The sequence below is a fragment of the Lemur catta genome, chromosome 1 (genome assembly GCF_020740605.2).
Source record: "Lemur catta isolate mLemCat1 chromosome 1, mLemCat1.pri, whole genome shotgun sequence".
Classification (NCBI taxonomy): Eukaryota; Metazoa; Chordata; class Mammalia; order Primates; family Lemuridae; genus Lemur; species Lemur catta.
This window is the reverse complement of record NC_059128.1, coordinates 162,984,102-162,997,101: the sequence shown is the minus strand read 5'-3', so window position 1 is coordinate 162,997,101 and position 13,000 is coordinate 162,984,102. Positions and strand designations below refer to the sequence as shown.

The 13,000-nt window shown below is 48.3% G+C and overlaps 1 protein-coding gene across 1 annotated transcript in view; it reads right to left on the bottom strand.

The window, feature by feature from the left end:
- The window catches only part of RFTN1 (raftlin, lipid raft linker 1), a 204,300-nt gene that overhangs the window by 41,207 nt on the left and 150,093 nt on the right, over positions 1–13,000 (bottom strand). The window contains exon 7 of the mRNA XM_045538264.1: positions 12,859–12,974. Coding sequence (XP_045394220.1) covers positions 12,859–12,974 — 116 coding nt within the window. The remainder of the gene's footprint in view (positions 1–12,858; positions 12,975–13,000) is intronic.

Genomic DNA, 13,000 nt, shown 5'->3' with positions numbered 1-13,000 from the left:
TTTCTTGAATAAATTTTTAAAAGGTCTGACTTACTTGTATAACTAAATTTTGTATATGACGTGAAATATGGATGTCTAAGAGAATAGGACGATCGAATTTACGGAAGAAAAAAGTGCAGATAGAGATTAAAAGTCAAATTCTTTCTTTCATTATCCCACTATCCAAACTGTCAGCACGTCCAGTCTTCTTGAAAGCACCTCTAGGAGTGTCCGCTGCTTTCTAGTTCCACTCAGTGTCAAACGCCGATGACAGCCACTCGATGGCCCAGCCCCCACTTCTAGCTGACACTCCCTCCAGGCCCACACAACCATGACTCTTGACAGTGACCCGGGTCTGTGACTCAGCCCTGGCCAATGAGCCCTGGGGGAAACTCTGCTTGGGTGTTTCTGGGGAAGGTTTTACTTGCTACTAAAAAGGGACACATGGCAGGGGAAAAAAATGCCCCTGTTCCTCACAGCTATCATGTCTGCAGGAGACACCTGGAACTGCTGCAGCCACCTGGCGACTAGGATCACGAGGACAGACCTGTAGACAAGCTGAGGACCAGAGTGCAGAACGGTGGCAGCACCGGGCCCTGATGGCATTCTTAAGCCATTGAAAAAACTGCGACCTCTTCCGCCTTCCTCCAGACTTCCTGCTTAGTGGGATGAGATGGAAAATCCCCACGGCTTAAGCCACTTTTATAGTAGGATATTCTGCCGTGGACAGTGGAAAGCATCCTAACCCATACCCAAGACCAGCACCTTACTCCCTGCCCCTGGGCTTCTGCCTGCCTTTCCCCCATTGTGGCCCATCCTCTAAGCCACATCACTCCAGGGCCAACTGCCCTGATGCACGGCCCTCGGATGAAACCCCATCACGGTGCCCTTCAACCCACTGCAAGAAGCCCGGGCTCCTGCCTCGACCACAGACTCTTCACATGCAGACGCACCGTCCAGTACACTCCACAGGGCAGCCCTGGGGGGACGTCCGTGCATGTGGTATCAGTTTCCTAGGGCTGCTGTATCAAGTCACCACAAGCTTGGTAGCTTATAACAATAGACATTTATTCCCTCACAGTTCTGGAGGTCAGTAGTCCGAAATCAGTATCACCAGGCCCAAATCAAGCTTTTAACAGGCCCACGCTCCCTCTAGATGCTCTGGGGGAGAACCCATTCCTTGCACATTCCAGCACTGGTGGCTGCCGACATTCCTTGGTTTGTGGCCACATCACCCCAGTCTCCAAGAGCAGCATTCTCAAGTCTCCATTGTCTTTTCCTCTGTGTATGTAAAATCTCCCTCTGCCTCCATCTCATACAGATACATGTGGCTGCATTCAGAGCCCACCCAGGTAAGCCGGGACAATCTTCCATCTCAAGACCCTTAACTTTAATTACATCCACAAAGATCTTTTTTTCCAAATAATGTAACACAGCTTCCAGGGATTAGGACTTGATACTTTGGGGGAGTTATTCAGCCTACCACACACACATCTGTGTGCACACGCACCTCAGTCACCTCTGGAAGGAGCTGCCTCTAGGAAAGGGGAACCAGAGAACTGAGTGACTGGTCAGAAGCTAGAGGAGAATTCACTGTTTACTTTATATACTTCTGTACTGTAAGAATTTTATTTAAAATTATTATAAACTCCCCAGTAATTTTTATCCCAATTTGAAACGTAATTCATATTACTGCATGGAATTTTTAAAAAACAACACGCTCTGTCTTAGGCCAGGTTCCCCGGAAGGAGACCCTAAGACAAGGATTTATGGGCAAGTCACTTATTAAGGAAGTTCGACCAGTAAGGGAGTGGGGGGAGCTGGACAGAAAAGCAGAAGCCCAGCAAAGACACAGTTTTAAGCAATATCCCTTGACCAGTAACTCGGTGTGATCCCGTGGAGAGCTCTGGAGGGTCAGTTATGCTCAGAGCTGTCCCCGGCTGAGTCCAGGGAGCTGGGCTTTCACACACCCACACTTCTCCGTGGTTGACGAGGACTAACCCAGGGCGCTGTGGCTGCAGTACCAGGAACAGGCTTCCCCAAGGAGGCCCAGGCGCTGGGTCATAGAGGAGAAAGCACAATGGTAAAAACGTATCAGGGCATCTAGGAGAACATGGACATTATCCATTAACCATTCTAGTTGTGAAAAAAAAATTAATAGACGTGCCTTTTTTTCTAGCCTGTCTTGTCCCTGCCATTTCCCACCAGCAGGAATTCCCCCACCCACCCCAATTCCCTTAACTCATCCAAATCCTGACCCAACTGTCAACACCCAGCTGGAGCTCACTGTGTCTGGGAGGCCTAGGCCAGTCTCTGCTTTCTCCCGGGGTACTTCTGGGCAGCAGGACACCATTAGCATCGAATGCCTCGCTGCTGCTTTTGTAGCAAGTTGTCTTCTCACCTGGATGCTCCTCGCGGGGCAGGGCCTCAGCAAACACCCCTTTTTGTTCTTGTTATTGGGCATCAAGGAGCAGGTCACTCTCTCTGACCCTACAGGGTTTCCCAATTCCCTGAGAGTTCGCTGTTGTGTAACCACTAATCTCCACCATCCTAAATTATTCTCATTCCTACGCAGTCTTCCATGGAGGGGTGCCAGCCCACCCCACCACCCCCACCGGGAGGCTGGAGGGCTGGCTGCGGCCCAACAGCCCAGCCTCTCTACATCCCGCCACTGCTACAATCCACACGACACTTCGGGACCCTCCAGTCAAGCGGCTGCCGCTAAGGAGGAGACAGAGGGAAAATTCTGGCTGGAAAAAATAAAAGGACAGCCAGCCACCCAGGGCTCCACTGCCCCAGCACAGTGTCACAGTTTCAGATCAGAAGTCAGGACTCGATAATCTGATAGTGGCTTTTTTGGGTCACTATTTTTAAATACAGTCTCTTCTCCATCATTCTGGCAAGGGAAATTACTTACTTGGGGAACGCAAATTGTACAAAGCATGCTTTTCTCTGTCAAGTTCCTCACAGCGGAAGAGCACTCGAGGCCCTCTCCAGAGACAAGAAGAAAAAGGATTTCAAAAGTTCAGGGGAAAGTTCAATATGGCCCTGGGGCAAGAAATGCTCACAGGAAAGCTGGCTCCAGGCGGAAGCGTCACCCTAAAATAAAAGTTGGAGGCAGCTAAGGAAACCAATGTGGCTGCAGAAATGATGAGTATGGATTTACAAGGACAGAGCGGGTACCTGACCCTCCAGGGATGGTGACAAAAGTGAGGCAAACCCAAAAGAGAAAGGTTAAGCCTAGAATGAGATGAGATGTATGGGCCTACGCACACGCACACACGTGCACACGCACACACACTCACACTCACTCCATTTAAAATTATGTTCAAAACAAAAAGTTATATAAGAAAAGAATATGTTGAAGACAATAAAAAGTGGAATTATTCAGCTCCTATTTTACTTTCTTTTCTACAAGGAGATAAATATAACTAAAGTCTGAGAGATTTTTATTTTTTCCCCATAAATGGAACCACACTATTTGCATCTGTGTTAATCAGGATTTTCCCAAGAAAGAGAATTAATAGGATATCTATATCTTTGGCTTAAGAGATTATGGGAGCTAGCAAGTCCAAAGCTATCAAGTCCAAAGTGCAGCAGGCTAGAAATTCTAGCGGGAGTTTATGTTACAGTCCTCTGAAGGCAGAATTCCTTCGTCTTCTAGGGACCTCAGTGTTTTCTCTTAATCCCTTCAACTGATTAGGTGAGGCCCACCCAACACTATGAAGAGTAATCTGCTTTACCGCTCTCTACTCATTTGAATGTTAATCATATCTAACAATACCTTCACAGAAACAACTAGATTGGTGTTTGACCAAACCACCAGGTACCATAGCCTAGTGAAGCTTACACATAAAATTATCATCACAGTATCATTCTGTAACTTGGATTTTTCTCTTAACATTTCCTGAAATTCCTTCCATATGAGTTTATACAGAATGACCTCATCCATAACAAGAATATGCCATCCCTTGTTCAACCCTTCCCCTAATGATGGATAGGTATGCTGTTTCCTTTTTGTCTATTACTAGCAATGCTGAGAGGATACCCTTGCATGTGCCTTCTCGTGAACAAAAGCACTTGTTTTTCTATAAGAGACGGACATGAGGTATGGAATTGCTGAGTTACGGACAGGGTGGGCACTTTAAAATTTTAATAAATGTTGGAAATATGCCCTCCATAGCAAACCTAAAACTTTTAAATGAGCTCAAGCCTAGATGAATCACATTTTAAGGAAGAAGTGCTCAGCCATGCTATTCAGCACACAGGTGTGTCACTACCAAGGTGAGGTGGGACACAAGAATTTGATAAAAGTACTGACAGAGCTTCTAGAATACACCTGCAGTTAGCCCCACCACCTTGCAGGGCTCACCTGTGCTGTGGTTTGCTCTGAGAGGGGAAAGGGTGGAGTTACAGCCTGGAAGGGTTTGTGTCCTAATTCCTGGTCCTTTCATGGGAGTGATTATTCACAGGAGAATCATCCACATCACAGGGAAAAGGCAGACAACTACTGTCTTTGGCGACTAAAGGCGATGATCTCAGAGCCAATATAATTATCTTGGTGAAACCATGGCAATGAAAAAAATGCCAGATGGTTTAGAAAGAACAAATATTGGCTTCCTTGCCAGAGCAGAAGGTGGTGAATTCTAGATACCATAGAAATTGATGTTACTGCCTGGCAAATCCTAGAGTAGATTCTTAAAGAGATGGTTGGGAGCTTTTGGAAACAAAAGATTGATCCCCAGAAACTTGCAGAAGTTCATGAAGAATAAATCAGAGCCAAGGTGTTGTAGCACAGGATTACAGGACAGGGTCACAAGTTACAGGACAGAGTAGACTTCAGTTACAGAAATGTATCTGGCCAAGCCTCTCATGACTGCCTTAGGGACAAATAAGATAGGGAAACGTAAGGTGGCATGATAGAGCCATCTGACACCACTGCAGAAGGGTTTGAGTTAGTGATAGGGATTGGAGGAGAGATCCCTGCAGCATGACACGGGACTGGGTTCTTGGTGCAGTCTGTTCAACACTGGGACCAGTCAGGAGCCACCTTACATATGAAACCTTCAGGGAGGCCAAAGCTGAGATGATCCCCAGATGTAAGACGATATAATCATGAGAATTTTTTTTTTTTTTTTTTTGAGACAGAGTCTCGCTCTGTTGCCTGGGGTAGCATACAGTGGTATCATCATAGCTCACAGCAACCTCAAACTGCTGGGCTTGAGCAATCCTCCTGCCTCACCCTCCTGAGTAGTTGGGACCCAGGTGTGCCACTATGCCCGGCTAATTTTTCTACTTTTAGTAGAGATGGGGTCTCGCTCTTGCTCAGGCTGGTCTCAAACTCCTGACCTCAAGCGATCCTCCTGCCTTGGCCTCCCCCAGGGTGTTAGGATTACAGGTGTGAGCCACCACCCCCGGGCAGAAGTGTCTTAATAAGCTGGGCAAATGCGAAGAAGCTAATAGGATGAGACAAAATGGGAATCAGTTCAATAAAAGATTGAGTATGCAGGTGCAGATGGAGAGGAACTGACTCCACTGAGCCACAAGTGACAAAATCTGTGGGGTTGGAGAGGTTGTAAAGGGCGCCCCCAAGCCATTCCATCTTCAGCTGTCCCAGCAGGAGCCCAAGTCCAGCTTCAGGAGGGTCAAGCCCTCACAGGTAGCAGCTGATTTCGAGGATGCCCATACCCTTCTGACCTCACCAACCGAGCACATCGAGGGTGATTCTTATGCATTCCCAGACCTGTATATATCAGTGTTAATTTAGAGAATTTAAACTGATAAACTATAAGTGCAAAAATTTTTGTTTCCTCAGAAAACTAAGTTGAATCCTTTGAAGAGACTCAACAAAGGATAGTCACTTAAAAATAACTGTGGCTGAATTAGACGTGGGTGGGGGGAAGCTAGAAAAGACTAGAAAAAAATCATGAAGACACAGAAGGATTCTGCAGCCATATCCCTTTGGCACTTTAAAGAAACTGACACTGGCCATCGCAGATAGCACACTTTGGGTGTGGTTTATACAAGAAGGATGAAGTGGAATTCCAATCAGCAGACCCCAAACTCAAAAAGATTGGCAAGTGGACATGTATTTACATCTTTTATGTTAAAATAAAATGTATAAAATATGAGTATGATTTTTTTTGGTGCTCTTTGAGTTTTTAAATTAACCCACCAGCCACCGTATCAACTGCATCAGCTGTAAGTGCTTTTTCTACTGCCTTATGTTCAGTTCTGGCACTACGTTTCAAAAGCAGCACTGACGAACTAGAACGTGCTCCAGGAAAGGGATGAAGATGGAGCAGCCTCACTGCCCGAGGGGCACCCAGTGGCGTCCACCGACTCCGATGGGCTGTCAGGCTCCGGGATACACAGACTCAGAGAGAGGAAGAGGGTCTGTTTCCGCCTCGCCCTTCACCCGCTTGGCTGCATAGCTTTCCCCCTGTCCTTTCAAAGAATCGCCCCTTCCGCTCACACTCTGCATTGCAAACTCAACGAAAGGAAACACAATACCTATTATAAATGCACTAATGATGGACTTTTATCCTACTCACAACTTCAGCTAAAGTTAGGCGTGCATTTCCAATTGAGAAAACGCAATCTTTGCATTTGACTCCACACGTTCCCTACCAACCTCCTCTAGGGGGAGGGGGGAGAGGCTGTCTCATTGGTGACAGCAGGTGACTGAGAGAGAAAGCAGTAGGTACAGGGGGCTTACTATGTGCCAGGCACTGCATTGACAACTTTTAAACTTATTTTCTCTTTTAATTCTCATCAATTTTGAGAGGTTGTTTCCAGTTGCTCCATTTGTACAACTGAAAAGTAGAAAAACAAAGAAGGGATGTTTACTTTTCATACAGGACGCACACCCCGGCCAGGCTCCGGAATCTATGGTCTCTGGCCAGCCTGTTGCAGCGCTGTGTGCCGGGCTGAGAGCTGGGTCAGGTTTCTGGTGACAGCGTGTGCACGCATGCCATGCGTGTGCGCGTGCGTGTGGCTCTGCAGAGAGGGCGGCCAGCGAGGAGGGCTGGAACTGGAATGGCACAGCCACACGCAGGGCTGAGCAGCAGGCATGGGAGTAAAGAGGCAGCAAAGGGGCAGCGCAGGCTCCCCTGGGAGAAAGCAGAGAGAGCTGCCCAGAGCCCAGGAGTTCATGGGCTGGCCTGCAAGCACAGTGGTTGTCAGAAAAGCAGGGTCAACCAGAAGCCAAAAGGGACCTGACCAGGGCTTAAAAAGGAAAGACCTTTCCCAGAGGCCAAAAGGGTGGGGGAGAGGCGGAGCAGTTGGGTCTCGAGGGGGGAAGGTGTGAGAGCTGGACAAACACCCACATGCCCTGGGGCAGGGCGTGCAGAGAGGGGCTGTCTGTGGGTCAGAGCCAGGGTCTGACGGAGCCTCTGCAAGATGCTGAGTTGTGGGCAAACTTGTCCTGGTCTGTGCACTGCTGGGCTGTGCTGGTGACGTGGCTGTCTGCACTCAGCTCCTCTAAGGCAGGGATTCTCCAAGTGTGGCCTCCACACCAGCAGCACCAGCACACTCGAAAATGTGTTAGAAATGCAAATTATTGGGCCCATCTCAGACCCACTGTTATAGACTAAATGTTTTGTATCCTCCCCAAATGCATATACTGAATTTCTAAGCCCTAGCGTGGCTGTATTTGGAGATGGGGTCTCTAAAAAAGTAATTAAGGGTAAATGGAGCTGTGAGGGTGGGGCCCTCATCTGACAGGATTAGTGTCCTTCTAAGATTAGAAGAGGCCCCAGATTGCTGCGCACTCTCTCTGTGCTTCCCGCCCCTGGCCCCAAGCACTGAGTGCACACGTGCTCAGAGGAAAGGCCACGCGAGGACATAGTGAGAAGGAAGCCATCTGCAAGCCAGGAAGAGCCCCCTCACCAGAAACCAGTCCCTGCCAGACCCTTGATCTTGGACTGTTCAGCCTCCAAAACTGTGAGGAAATAAAGGTCTGCTGTTTAAGCCATCCAGGCTGTGGTATTTTGTTATGGCAGCCCAAGCAGCCTAAGATACCTACTGAATGGGAAACTTTGGAGGTAGAGTTTTATCTGTGTTTCCAAAGGCTCTTCAGATGATTCTGATACAGGCTCAATTTTGAGAAGTGGTCTACCTTGAGCTGAACCAACAGGCCTTTAACACAATTTAGCAAGCATTTACTAGAATGCCTTGGAGAACAACGATGAATATTCCCAGGCCAAACTCACAATGGTGGGAGAGAGGTGGATAAATAAATAACAATGATACTACCGGGTGCGAAAGCTCCCACCTGTAATCCTAGCACTCTGGGAGGCCGAGGTGGGAGGATCGCTTGAACTCAGGAGTTTGAGACCAGTCTAAGCAAGAATGAGACCCTGTCTCTACTAAAAATAGAAAAATTAGCCAAGTGCTGTGGCACGCGCCTGTAGTCCCAGCTACTTGGGAGACTGAGGCAAGAGGATCCCTTGAGCTCAGGAGTTTGAGGTTGCTGTGAGCTACAATGATGTCACTGCACTCTACCCAGGGCAACAGAGTGAGATTTTGTCTCAAAAAAATATTAATAAATAAATACAACAAATAAATAGCAATGACAGAGTACAGAAGGAGCCATGACAGCTTTTACACAGACAGATATGGTAACACAGAAGAGGGGTCTTTGACGCTGTAGAAGGTGACCTATGAGCTGATCCCTAAAGGCTGCCTCCACCAGCTTTAAGGAGGAAGAGAGACCCACAAACCAAGGGGTACAGTCTTCCCAGAAGAAATCTCCCCTCGTTTTACCCTTGGGAGATGCCAATCTCAGAAGCTGTCTTAGCCTGAATACATGGGGCAGAAACTTGAGACAGCACTGGGCAGTGAGCCCTGAGGTCCCCAGGATGCCTAGGTCCCCCTTTTGACATAATTCTGTCACCCAGGCCTTGGTACTCTGGGCCTGTGATGGGAGCGGCAGCCTCAATAACCTTGAAAATGCCCTCAGGGTCATTCTTCCATTGTCCTGGTGAATAGCATCTGGCTTCCTTCTATCCATACCAATCTCTTTGTCAAATAGTAGCTTGACCACCATTGGTTTTCTCTCCTGAATATGCCTCTTCTTTCTTGACAACACAGCCAGGCTGAGAATTTTCCAAATCGTTAAGTTCTGCTTCCCTTTGATTATAAACTTCATCCTCAATTTGTTTCTCTCTTCTTGTGTTTTATTATAAGCAGTCAAGAGAAGCCATGCTGCACCCTGGACACTTCCTTAGAGATCTTGTCCACCAAATATCCTGTTTTGTCCCTTGTAAGTTCTGCCCTCCATAAAGCGTTAGGACATGGACACAATTCAGCCACGTTCTTTTCCACTTTGTAACAAGGATGGCCTTTCCTCCAGTTTTCATACCTTCTTCCTCATTTCCATCTGAGACCTCATCAGAATGGCCTTCATTTCCATATTTCTACCCACATTCTAAACATGACCACTTAGATCATCTCTGAGAAGGCTGAGGCCCCCTCTTCAGCTCTCCCCTTCCGGGCCCTCACCAGAATCGCCTTAACACTTCATCACAGCAATCTAGGCTTTTCCTAGCGTTCACCTCCAAACTCTACCAGCCTCTCCCATTACCCAGTTCCACAGCTGCTTCCATGTTTCCAGGTGTTTGGTAGAGCAACGGCCCACTTCTCCATACCAATTTCTGTCTCTGTCTGTTCCTGCTGCTATAACAAAATACCACAGACTGGGCAATTTATAAATAGTAGAAATTTAGTTGTCATAGTTCTGGAGGCTGGGAAGTTCAAGACCATGCACCAACAGGTCTGGTGTCTGGCGAGGCCCGTTCCTCACCGATGGTGCCATCTAGGTGCTTCAAATGGAGGGAGGGATGGAGCGGGGCAAACACTGTGTCCTCACACAGCAAAGGCAGGAAGGCAAAAGGGGGCGGCAGCTCTCTGAGGCCTCGTTCATAAGGGCATTAATCCCATCGTGCAGGCAGAGCCTTCACAGCCTCATCACCGCCTGAGGGCCCCACCCTTTAAGACCATCACCTTGGAGTACAGTTCCAACATGAATGTTGGAGGGACACAAACATTCAAACCGTAGAGGAGGCTGGTGCTGCTGAAGGTAGGAGTCTATTTCTACTGTGGGAAATTTGGGGATGCTCCAAAAACACCAGGCGGGAGAGCAAGTCTGAAGACCTGTGCAGGGAAACGTGGTGAACAACATCATCAAAACCATCAATCCTCTTGTCATCACTCTCATGGGAGTTAAGAAAATCTGTTTCTGCCTACCTGGATACCAGCCACACCTTTATAGTGTTGAAATGTGATGAAACAAAGGTCCATCCAGGGTACACGGGTAAATGCTTACAATTGGCTCTCCAGGCAAAAGAAAACCCAATTTCTAGTGTTTGCCAATTTCCATGGTGTAAATTCTTCTATCATGGTCAGTTTCAAACTATCAACCTGCTGTTGCTGAGCATGGAGTTGGGGAGACACGCACAGAACCGGCTGTGTGAGTGCTGCACACTGCTGGGCCCGTCACCGGTCTTTAAAACCCCATTTCCAAGGATTTCTGGGGAACAGTGAAACAGCATTCCTAAAGGGGTGGAGGTCCTAAAACTAATAACATCAAATTATTTAATGCATAAAAATAAGAGGGCAAGAGGAAAAAAGGCCAAACATCTGAGAAGGAAATAAAATTGACAAATAAACCTACTGGAACCCAATCTGCATATTCAGGAAAAGCTTCCGAATAAATGTTAACCTTTCCCGATCTAACTTCTTAACCCGTAACATTGATCTCTTTATGAATTTAAAAGAGGACTGTGTCCTTATTTTAGTTTGTAACTTTGTCTTCCTCCCACAAACACTTTAAAAAGGATGCCTTCACTTCAGCTGCCCATCAAGACCACAGTAGTTTAAAAGGCTGAAGAAAGACAAAGCACGGGGATACTTTCCCCCTCACCCGTCTCACCAAACAGCGTCCGGCCACAGACACGTGGTGACACTGGCACGTTGCTACACTGGTTCTTAGAGGGAGTGAGCGTCGGAGTCTCCTGCAGGGCGTGTTAAAACACAGCTTGCTGGGCCTCACCCCAAGAGCTTCCGATTCAGCAGAGCCCGAGAATCTGCATTCCTAGCAACTTCCCAGTGATGCAGACGCTGCCGGTCCTGGAACCACACTCTGAGAACCACTTTTAAAGACTGTTTTTGGATCCCTGCCATCAAGTCATCTTTTCTGAGGAAACCACAAAGCCCTCCCTTAACAGCCATTTTAACGTGCAGACAGCAGGAATTTTACACAGTCCCCAGGGCCTGCCAATCACGCCGCACTGGCACATGTTTTGGGGTGCAGCCAGCCATGCATCGCTACTGTTAATAGCCAAATGTCACAGAGTAAACTGAAAGCAGAAGCACATGGGCTGCTCAGTCCTTACGATCCTAAACCTGCTACTCCCGGTATTTCGTATGTCACCACCACACATGGTGGGCTGGATGAACTGCCCATGGTACACTGGAGGAAGTTTAGGGCCCTGAGAGGTGACGTGACCTGCCCACATTGGGCTCTGCTTTCCAGTGAGGGGCATGGAGGGTGGAGAGGTCCATGGGCACCAGGGTCACGTGGGGGTAACTGGTGGACCGTGATAGCAAACCAGCTGCCACCTGTTCCTCACTTCCCTCACTACACATGCCCTCGGGACTTCTGGCCCCCATACTAACTGGGCCTGGAGCTGGGATTTTGCAGCTCCTTTTTCTGATTACTCCAGCTTCTCCGAGCACTCTGCTGCCGTCACACTCGCAAGCAGTTATTTCCCACCACTGCTCAGACACAGGCATGCCCCTCCGCACTTCATGCCTGCTCCCAACTGCTGCAGCTTCAAAGCGGAGTAACAGTGTCCTGGGGGCGTCTGACACCCGTCTCCCCACCCCCACCCCCACAGCAACCAGGCCAGGGTCTGCCTCAAGGCTACGGTTCTGGCAGGCACAAGGGTGTAGCAAGCACTAGCTGTCTGGTGGGGGCAGTCCCCACACGCCTAAGAAAGAACTGTAGCCCCTGTCTTTGCAGCCCCCTCTGTCTTGCTCTGGCCTGGAGAGCCCAGATGGGTGCGGGCCTCAGAGCAACACCAATCCTGTGTTCTTCCAAGGCGTTCAGAAATCAGTCCTCTGTGTCCAAACAGCGTCTCCCTTTACATCCCAGATGCTGTGTGTACCAGAGACTAGTCTAAAAAGTCCATGCCTCCACAGTCACACAACTGCCTTCAAGGTACACTCCAGTGAATCTTAGCAGTAAATCAGCTCCCTCAAAGTCCCAGCAGAAAGTGGCTTGACGAATTCCCCTGCCCACAGCAATTTGGTAGCCTCATGGGTTAAACATTTCTCCAATACATCCTTCAGCACTTAATGTGTAACCCTGGACCAGGGACGTAACCTCTCTGTGCCTCAGTTTCCTCATGTGTAAAACAGAGGCGATGACAGTACTTACCTCACATGCTCATTGTGAAGATTAAGCGAACTCATGTGCATGAATCTCTTCGAAGGATTGCTGGCAGAGGGAGCCATGGGGTCTGGCTCCAATAACGATGTTGCTCTGGTTATTACAGAGGCCACAAACTATGCGGCCTCATTTATGTCACTTAGAGTTTTCAGTTATATGCAAATTGATGAAAGACAACTCTCTTTCCACTGAATGGCTGGACACACACAGTGTTTTTCCTGCAGAAAGGGAAAAGGACCCACTCCTACCTGGGGGTGGGAAAGGCAGGCCTGAGGGGACTAAGGGGGTCCTTGTAGGGGCTAGCAGGACAACTCCCCTTCCGAAGCAAGCCTCAGCTGAGCAACAGCCCCACGGCTGGATGGAGCAAGTGGATAAAACAATCGCTGTCCAAACAAAAGAGGCAGAGCTGCCAACCCCATACTTACTTCCAGGACCGTCCATTGTTCGACAACAATAGCATCGTAGCCCTGTATGGTTTTGCTATCTTCTGTGGAAACAGCTTCAAAGATGAATACTCCATCTGTCAAGCCATGTAAGGAATCTGTGGAAAAAGAAAAAGACGGGGGG